This window comes from Dermacentor andersoni, chromosome 5, assembly GCF_023375885.2.
Source record: "Dermacentor andersoni chromosome 5, qqDerAnde1_hic_scaffold, whole genome shotgun sequence".
Lineage (NCBI taxonomy): Eukaryota > Metazoa > Arthropoda > Arachnida > Ixodida > Ixodidae > Dermacentor > Dermacentor andersoni.
The window spans coordinates 156,591,038-156,600,773 of NC_092818.1; the positions used below are offsets into that span (position 1 = coordinate 156,591,038).

The following is a 9,736-nucleotide window of genomic DNA, read 5'->3' on the forward strand; positions in this document are numbered from 1 at the left end:
GTTTTGTTGTATAGGGAGACGAACCGTGTTTGGGAACAAAACGGACCTGTTGACGTAAAGTGCAGGTAGGAAGAAAGAGTTTAAGTGAAGAAAACAAAAGACAGAAGGAGGAGGCACCTGAATGCACAAACACGCCTTTCTTCTTCGGTACTCACAGATTTCAACAATAATTTTCGGTAAGCAAATTTATGAAAATTTCTACGAGAAGGACGAAGCCGAAAGCTTTTAGCAAATGGAGAAGTCCTGGAAAATACTACCATACGTTTTGGCGTTGGCGTGTTCATTTAATGTTCTTTCGCTAGCCTCATTCCATCGCTTTACACTTATCCGCTCTGTCTGTCTCGAAAACCGGTTCAAATCCATCTGTGCAGGAAAATATTAAAACGTCACCCCACCTGAAGGGCCTTCAGGGTGCGTTTCGTTTCGAACTTGGCACCCTTGTGGAGCGTAACGCTGTAGCCAGTGCCGTAGCGGCGCTGCAGGAAGCCCGTGCGACCGCAGCACTTCAGGGCCCCGAATCCCAGGATGGCGATGCGGTCTGCGAGCAGTTCGACTTCCTCGACCTCGGGCGTTGTGATGATTATGCACGTGGACGGCCTTAGCTTCTGCAGCACCTGCCACACGATGACGCGCGACGCCGTATCCATGCCACGCATGGGTTCGTCGAGGATCAGAACCTGTAACATTGCGGGCCGCAATTATTGGGCGACGAAGCTCGTTAGCAAAGTACGCGCAGTTGACAACACTTGATGTTTAGGATCGCACGTACGTTTCTAATTTATTGGTAATGCTTTCTATGTAGTTCTACGTGTGACGCACCAGTCTTCCAAAGCACCTACTGAATAAGTGTCTGGACAATACGTACCGAATGAGCCCTTCCTTAGCAGATAGTAAGAAGGCTTTACCTGTAACAGGCGTGACATGTTTATCGCAATCTGCATTTATGATGATCGCTAGTTACTGATATATATTATAAGGTTCATTACGCGATACTCGTTTAACAGTTTATCGTAATCGTTAATACCGGTCTTTCCCTGTAATGGTCCTATTGTGGACTTTTTCCGAATAGCGCGTTCTCAATATGTGTTCTGTTTTGGAATATTGTTTAATTTAGATATTATTTCCTTTCCCGAAAAACTTTTTTGTGCTTCGGAACTACGTGTTAACATATTTTGCATTCCTCCCGAGCTAAACTCTATGAAGGAAGCGAGTGATGGCAAATTTTTTTGTTGGATTAATTCTAGGTATGTGCTCCATCTAAGGATCATCTCTTCGTGTGATCACAACTTTTTGGCTTCCTCGATGATCCTTAGACGCCAGCTTACGCTCTTCTATAGCTTGTTTTATTTCCTTGTTCCACCACTTAGGTGGGTTCCTCTTTTCCAACCCAACAATATTTTCTTTGCCGTGTCAGTCTTATCTCCTGCTGCAAAACGTCTACATATGCAGTTCCTTATATACGTAGAATATTATAGGAAACGCTTCCATTTTCTTCTCTATGTTTCTTGCGATCTCTGTTATTTGCTTTCCATTCATATTTAGAAATTGTGATGATGTTGGTTTGTGTATTGCATTAGTATCGCTCCCAAACTTTCAGGTTAAAAGTTTGTGATCGCTATCCAGGCTATCTTTTCCATGTTCACTTAATCATTTGGTCTTGCCGTTCGTAGACCCTTTCTAAGACTAAGGCGTAAGCGATACATGACTACTTTATTCCGCATTGCTGGTTACCTGTCCATGGCAGTTTTTCTCCCTGTTAAGTTCTATAACCTTCTGTTCATCGTACAGATGCAGATCGAGAGCCGTTTTAATTAGTATATCCGTCTGAACCCTCCATGCGCGAACTGATATCTCCTACTTATGTCACCTGGCCCGATTGATCGAAACAATTATTATCGCTTCTAATATGCTATCAATTCTTTATTTTTATCTCTGCTATCATTCCCCGTCCATAGGCAAGCTACTCCAAGCCACATCTTTTTGCCTTCCCATGTACCGTTAATGAATAAATGCTCCTTACATGTCTCTCTGAAATTTCGTCACGTCGTTCCTCATCTAATTAGCATGCCTAGTCCACCGCCTTTCCTTGGCCCAGTCATTCTACGGCTGCTCCAAATCTCGTATATGCGTTTCGATCAAGGTTACACGGTAATATCTTCGTCATTCAGCTGCCTTTGAATTTCCAGAATTTTTTCTGCTTGCCACCACCCTACATGTTTATTCAATAAATTTTACCGTCTCTATCATTATCCTTTGTGCTTCTTTTCTTGACTCCTTGTGGTCTAATTCTGCCCCTGTTGGTGTGTCGCTACATTCAATACTTCTTCTTTCCTGATTGCCTGAGGCCTGCCCAAAAAAGCTACGGCCCGTGCCGGGAATCGACGTCCAACCAGTGTTGCTACACTATCACTAAAAATTCGCTCACAAAAGCGCCTTTGTGCTCTGCTCGGTGCACTTCTCTGTCGATTTCAATGACCGTAAAATTCATTGCCTTAGGTAGCGTCCAAATATCCATATTAGCTGTAAGCACTGCCCTTTCGATTGCATACCCGTGCCTTTCAACATTTGGCTCCGTGCACACCGCGATTTGCACTTCCTTTGAAACGTTCTGCAGGTCGGTAGCACCTTTGGTTATTTGCTTCGCGATCCCTGTCCCCTGTCCTTTCAGTACGCGAATCACTCTGCCCATTACCACCACTAGATGCCCCTCCTCCATTGCGTCCCACATGTGTTGCTTGGCTTTCGTTATCACTTCATTAATCGGTTTCCCTGGAAGCGGGCTAATCTGGACTCGCTCGCCTACGCCAAGCCTCTATAGTATCGCAGGTTCTATTTTACGCATGTTTGAATCCCAAGAAAGACAACTCCACGTGTTTTCTCCTCTTCGCTACCGAAAGTTGCATCTGTGGCCGCGATGCCCTCACCCCATGCCTCATCCTCACCATTCGCGTTGTCTTCCGTGGCCGGCACGTCAGCGGTAGCCCTCTTTGTGACCATCACTGACGTGTCCGTCATTGCTTTCCGGCGTGGCCGTTTCGGTTTCCTTACCTGCTCTCGCTTCGAAACCAGGCCCATTGGCCGTGCTCGCATCGAAGCGTTCACCATTGCTTAGCGGAATGGGGGCCCTGAGCTTCATTTCTACGTTGGCTAGCTTTTCTCCTACCCCCTTCTTCGGCTTCTTTTCGCTCTTGAGTTCCTTTTCTAGTTTTCCAACCCACTTAGCTAGCCCATGCTTCTCCAGCTCTAGACGGTCTAGTCGCGACGTTAGCGCACGCATCCTACCGATAAAAACAAACCCGTTTGCTTCACGTGCTTACTGCAACAGAGTTTGTTCCGGCGCATAGAAACGCTCGCACTTGGAGCAACGCACGTGTAGATTCCTCCTATACCGATCTTCATCTTTTACTAGCAAGGTTTAGTACAAAAGTAACTCCACTTGTAGAAACAAGGACAACTATTAGCTGCTTACATCTAACCAAAAAGACCACAAAGCTGAAGAGCATGAAAAATAAAACACTCCTAAGAACCAAATGAACGAAAAATGAAATAAAGTTAGCGTCCTGCTGCGCTGTGAAAGCACTTCCAATGGACACGTCTGTTATCTTCGGCGCCACTCGAGAGAGTGACGAAAACCACTTCGGCGAGCGCCACCATGTTTTCTTATACGCAAGACTCCCCTCACATGCGTTAGCGTTGAAGCCAAAATCTCGAAAGTGGTGCCCGCTTGCAATAACTCCAGCATCACATATGTACTTGGCGTGCCCAGTGTGTATCACGCAACGCTAATGTTTTTGCGTTTGTTGCCGCGAGCTTTGAAGAAGTCTAATATATACCTGACTCAGCAACATTTATCTTACTCCGAGCTGTCTTCCAAACTGGCTTTCACCAGGGCGCCGTTGTCAGCGGTTAGAAAGGAAAGCCCAAACCGAAAGTCTCTCTATCCATCTCTATGCAGAGTTCTTGTGCGTTGTTTTAGAAGACTGGTGAAATATTCTTGGATGGAAAAGATTACATTTGTAACTCGGAAACAGCGTAAGGCAGCGCTTCCTCACTCCCAATTGCTGATATCACGACGTCACTGTCAAGGTACCATCCCAGCCATTTCTCAGCACATTCTTAATGGCATCGACACCACGCATGATCTCTCATTACACTGTGAAACTACGAAAAATATTCAAGAGCCCGCAGGAATCGCATGTTGACGATACCTTAGGTGGTACCACTATGGCTATGGCGAAGGCAAGGGAGCGCTTCTGTCCTTCCTGGAGTAAGTTGGTGCGCACATCGGCGATGTTGCCAAGAGAGAACATGTCTTGGAGCTCGACGCAGCGGTGCACCAGGGCATCCCCGGAGAGTCCCGCGAGCGCCCCGAAGAAAATCAAATGCTCGGCCACAGTCAGGTCATAGAACAGCACGTCGCGCTGTTGCACGACGCCCATCAGCTGGCGCGCGAGCTGCGTCTGCACGGCCACGTCGTAGCCGTTCACGATCACCTACGACCACGCAGGGGATGAAGTCGTGTGGCTTACTCAGGCGTAGTCACTTATCATCACTCTCCCGCTAAGCACTATCTCCTCTGGCACTCTCAAAATCAGATCAACGAAGTTTCATCACTCACCTGGCCCTGTGTAGCCACGGCACCACCGCTGATAATGTCCACGAGCGCTGTCTTTCCCGCTCCGCTGGGACCCAAAATTATCATGATTTCTCCTTGGTACGCCTTGAAACTCGTGTCCCGCAGGACGTGCTTCTGTTTCCTCTCGTATTCCAGCCTGCTCAAGTTCACAGAGGGACAGCAGTGACAAGCATGAGAAAGCAACGACAACTGCAAGAGCAATATATTTACTGCTTCTTTTCATTTCACTCTTAAAAAAATTCATATTCAGTCATAAGTTGCTGGGATAGCTGTCAATAGATTAGTTTCATAAATATAAAAAAATCAGGGGTACACTGTTCCGTTCGGCCGAGCTTGATAACCGACAACGAAATTATACGTTCTAGCACGTTTTTTTTTTTTTTGTTGATAGTAATCAAAGGGAAACATACCTGTTCACAAAGACGACCTCTTCCTTGTCTACGGGATACGGCTCAAAGTTGAGTCCATCGGGCGTGGATGGCGGTACCTGCTGGAACGAGCCCTTCTCTGTGGGCAACCAGTAGCGGTACATGAAAGGAAACCAGGGCACGTATGGTACGCCAATGTACGATGTTAGAACGTGGCTGAAGTACCACCCCAGATAGATGTTGACGAAGCTGTCTATCAGCATGACCGTCCAGATCTCGAACATGGTCACATTGTCCAGCTCTAGCACATAGGAGGTCACCGAGGAGAACGTGTACTGCTCCCCTGCATGCGTAACGTCTCGTGACATGTGCTGCGAGGTAACGTCACATGTGCTTTCAACTCAGCAACCATTCAATGCAACACGTCCTAAGCGATTGCGTAATGCAACTGTAGTGTATTTTCAGAGGGCTGAATACTAAATTAACTCTTTTTTACAGCAACACTTAATTTGTTCACGATGATCATTAAGAAAAGGCGGGAGGACAAAGGCACTCGGGTAGCCAGAAGCATCTACGCTTCGGTGCTCAGCAATATCTCTCGAAGAATTTTGCCGTGCTGTAACCTCCTGGACATGAACATCCTTTTTCGGCTTTTCCTAACGCAATGTAGCGTGTGTAGAGAGATGAGAAAAAAACACATTGTTACCGACAGTGTTGGCACAGCCAATAATGCGGAAGCACCAGTGCATGCCGACACATGGCAACGTTGCGGTGAGAAGCTTGGTCCAGCGATCCAGGAGGATGTAATGGGCCGCGCGACCCTGCATATCTTCGAGAATTACGCAGGGCATTACGTAGCTGATGTGCCAGTACAGCACACCGAACACCACAGCCAGTGCAGTGTCTCTAAAGAAGAGCGCAAGAAGCATCGCCTTCGAAATGTACTGCGCCGTGAAGAGGCCGAAGCACATGAGAACCACCAGCTTGTTTGTGCCGTCCAGGAAGGCCTGTAAACAATAGAGCACGCACGTGCAGAGGAGTACTATACTGGTACTGACTGTCCACCGACACAGATGACAGACGTCGTGCAAGCTATCAAAGTTGAGCTTGTCTTACAACTGCAATTAAATATTAATCAAGCAAACGATGAAAACAAGAACGTTTCGACGCCGTGGGTAGCGATCGGCCTTCATCAAAAACATTGGATAAAGGTGGGCCTCAATGTATTTACTGTCTCTTGTTTCCTTGTGGCCTTCCTCAAGTATGCGTATATTAGAAGCTTAGGCATGCAATAATAAAGAAAAAGCCAAAGAGCAGCGGGCGATCAATTTTAAACCCATGAAGTATAAAGTCAGGTGTTTTGTCCCGGGTGGTAACGGCAGTGGAATGCAGGCGAATGCATAGGCCACATACGAGGTTGTGGCATATATTAATTGCGCTAGACGGAATAAAACTTTCTAGACCAATATGCCAATGCTTACACCATACGCGGCAGCAAGTTATCCTGTAATTTTATTTTCTAAGTGAAGAAGAGTGGGAAAAATCTGCGCTTCGGTAAACCTGACGTCAGTAAGATTGCAGCGCTGGTAGTAAGTCAACACGTGTACACCAAAAGTGCCCGGCTTGTCGAAGAAGTGAGCCCACCTGCGAGCCATGATCACTGGTGTTCTCTACGGCGGTCATGTAGGCCATGACCATGGCGACGCTCACAATCCCCGAGAAGAAGCCGGCCATCCAGTGACCCGCGCGGTAGGCGGTAGCGCGGAGGCCGACCAGGCGAAGCTTCTCACGCATTCCCTGCTGCGTTTCCTCTACCACGCGCGACAGAATCAAGCAGAAGGGCACCAAGTACCCGACACCCAACCGTATCAGCATCAGCCACCGGTGCGAAGGCGCGTCGAGCGGGTACGGCCCTGCAGTGCCAGGAAGAAATGTGGCGCTATTTCTCGTAAAAAAGAACGTCGTGCACACAGTTGCTCTAGTAAGCCTTACTTACTGTAGTAGCCCTGCCACCCTTTAGGAACACGGCAAGAAAACTTTCGCGATCTGTGGACGCTATTCTCATGAACATGAGAGTCGTACGTCACTCCGCTGCACACAGCAGGGACCTCACAATCTCACATAAAAGATCGCTCTGTCTCTACTGTGGTTTTCGAGGCCGCTCTATTACGCCCAAAATATGATGTCATAAACTCGAATGATAGTTTATAGACGCGATTCATTGGGCGATTGTTCATGATCATGAGGTACTAGGGAGTGAAAGCTCACGCACGCACGCCTATCCTTCGAATCTTACAACCAATGGGTATGCGGTGGTTGCTAACGTTTCCCACACGCTTATCACCACTGATTCTCGGGTCCCGAGGCACGTTTTTAAGACGCTAACGTTGAAAGCTTACCACATCTGTAGCGCAAAAAGAAAGAAGAAATAGTCAAGTGAACATTGAAAGACAGTGTTATTGGCGTCACCACCACTGAGAGGAAACTTGCTGAAGAGGAATGAACTGGAACTAAACATTGCGCTTCTACTTCTCCTTTATTTTTATGTAGCTTTTAAAGCTTACTGTGAGTATATACTCGTTAAAAATCAGTGCACTCTATATTAAGATAAGGTGTTGCAGGGATCCTTTAAGATAAAAATTGACACTAGCTTAGCTCGCTATGCCAGGATATACGTAGCGAAAGCTAAGGCATAGCATGGTTAGCCTTGGTTAATCTTGATTGCAAGTCCATGTTAGTCTTGTTCTCTAGCTATGTTGCGGCGTTTAGCCAATCGTTCGGCGCGTTGTTCGTCTGTTTCCTGGGCGAGTCCTTTTTTCTTCACCTCGTTCCGATGTCGTTTCCAGGCCTTCTCCTGCTTATCAGAATTGTCGCCGTCCATACTGCCGCCTCAACTGTTGTTGTGGAGCACGCGAGCTCTCCTTTTCAATCCTCCGACATGTTATCAGGCATACGACGCAGCTGGCGAAGCGAGCGGAGGCGAGCGCAATGACGAGGAACGAGGTGTGACGTCATACCACATAGCGGAGGCGGAAAAGCGAGGCGCTTCGTAGCGGCGGAACACCCGTGGCTCGCTGCTACTGATGGCGCATGCGCAGTAGTGACAAGGGAGCGAGAGAGGGAGAAATATCCGCGGCTAGGCGCGCGTTGTGACGTCATGTGCCTCCTTGGAGCAATGCCACGGCGAAATCGCAAGTTCGCTGCCAGCAAAGCTTTCGCTTTAAAAGTGGTTAACCGCAGTTGAAACCCACGACATATGGTTTGCCGTCATGTGGCGTTGCTAAGAGTATGTTCTATTGCCCGCTTAATTAGTCACCTAACTAGGATCAACTATGCAACAATCTTAATTTTCACTTTGACGCCAAGTGATTTCGTTAAGTTGTAGAGGGGATTCATGAAAGAACAACCGATCATTTTTTTGGTTATGATCTCTGAGCTATGATCCTCTGCGACCTTCCACTGTAGCCGAGGCAACTTCATTTGATCTGTTCCTTAGCTCCAGCCTGCGTGAAATTTAGGGTTTCCGCTAGCACCAGTTACCATCTACGCGATTTGTAGTTTCAATTAAATTTCGTGGAATTGGTTTCTGCCATTTCGGCCGAGGGCTTCCGTGGATCACGTGCCCGCCTTAACTAGGGGACACGCGGTGCTGCGCGGCGTCTGGCACGGTGAGCGTCACTCAGAACGACACCGCTGCTCCCATTGTTTTTGACAGCACTTCCGTCGCAGTTGTCTGCACGGCTAGACGCGAAGTGCATCGCACGCGGCATGCTGCCATGTGCCTCCTGCGAATTAGAGACGCATCAAAACCATCGCAGCCTTCGGACCATGAGTCGTAAAAACGGCTTCGTACTAAGGTGGTGCCGATCAGAGACAGCTACATCTGGTTTTCTTAGGGCGAATCATACAGCTTGCCCTTCAGCAACGCATTGAGTCACGCACCCTCGGTGATTCGATGCGTGGCTATGCTGTAAGGTTTCTCGGCGTACTGCTTGTCGGCCGCCACCGATGCGAGGTGCGCCTGGCTCAGCGCGAGCTGGAGGCAGGCGACGCTCTCACGCTGCGTCACCGGGTTGGGCAGCGGCTCGAACAGCGCGTACCCGTTGAGCCGCTTCGACATGTACACGAACTCGTCGTAGAAGCTGACGCTGAACGCGAGCCCATGCTTCGAGACGGCCTCTCCGCTCTCGCCCAGCGTGACGGCGACGACGCGCTGCTCGGGACCGCGCTTCGGCTTTGGCGACACCTTGTGGAAGGTGGTCAGCATGCTGTCCACCGTCTCGAAGCCCGCCACGCGCACCTTGTCGTTGTCCTTGAAGGCTGACTGGAACAGCTTGTCGCCGATCTTGCGCGGCGCGTACAGCACCTGAAGTGCGGCGCGTACGTGCCTCGAGTGTCATCGGCAGCAATCGAAGGAAGGTTCTGTTCGAAAAGTTAAGTCTGGGGACTCTCACACCTGGGGCACGAATGGAATGGTGAGGGAGAAAACTAAGATTACACTAGAGTGCGCCATCCTTATTGACAAACAGGCTACCATTATAGTTATTCCCTTGACTACACTGAGTTCTGGGCCGCGTTGCCTTCCATTGATGTAGAAACTGCACTTGCATAATGATCCTCGGCGATTCCTCTGATAACGAGTCGCTCGAGAAAGGTATTTCAATTAAAATTCATTGGAGTACACGCTAGAAAGTCCTGGCTATGGCCATTCTTGCTCAGAAAATGTGAAGGA

General features: G+C 48.4%; 2 protein-coding genes across 2 annotated transcripts in view; both read right to left on the minus strand.

Moving 5' to 3' along the window:
- The window catches only part of LOC126531445 (phospholipid-transporting ATPase ABCA3-like), a 28,913-nt gene extending 23,510 nt beyond the window's left edge, over nt 1-5,403 (minus strand). The window contains exons 1-4 of the mRNA XM_050178967.3: nt 5,047-5,403; nt 4,619-4,772; nt 4,209-4,493; nt 396-677 (exon numbers count right to left, since the gene is read on the minus strand). Of these exons, the coding sequence (XP_050034924.3) occupies nt 396-677; nt 4,209-4,493; nt 4,619-4,772; nt 5,047-5,372 (1,047 nt within the window). The 5' untranslated portion in view covers nt 5,373-5,403. The remainder of the gene's footprint in view (nt 1-395; nt 678-4,208; nt 4,494-4,618; nt 4,773-5,046) is intronic.
- A 257-nt stretch (nt 5,404-5,660) lies between these two features.
- On the minus strand, nt 5,661-9,517 carry LOC129384909 (uncharacterized). Its single transcript, XM_055070545.1, has 4 exons — nt 9,461-9,517; nt 8,947-9,370; nt 6,649-6,917; nt 5,661-6,011 (listed from the first exon to the last, which is right to left on the minus strand). The coding sequence occupies exons 1-4, from the start codon at nt 9,515-9,517 to the stop codon at nt 5,661-5,663; spliced, it is 1,101 nt and encodes a 366-aa protein (XP_054926520.1).
- Nucleotides 9,518-9,736: the final 219 nt, after the last annotated feature.

Coding starts and splice junctions, on each gene's coding strand:
- LOC129384909 (XM_055070545.1), bottom strand. CDS start 9,517: ATGGCGCACTCTAGTGTAATCTTAGTTTTCTCCCTCACCATTCCATTC. Junction 9,371..9,460: donor CCATTCCATTCGTGCCCCAG/GTGTGAGAGTCC, acceptor GCCGCACTTCAG/GTGCTGTACGCGCCGCGCAA. Junction 6,918..8,946: donor CACGCATCGAATCACCGAGG/GTGCGTGACTCA, acceptor CTGGCACTGCAG/GGCCGTACCCGCTCGACGCG.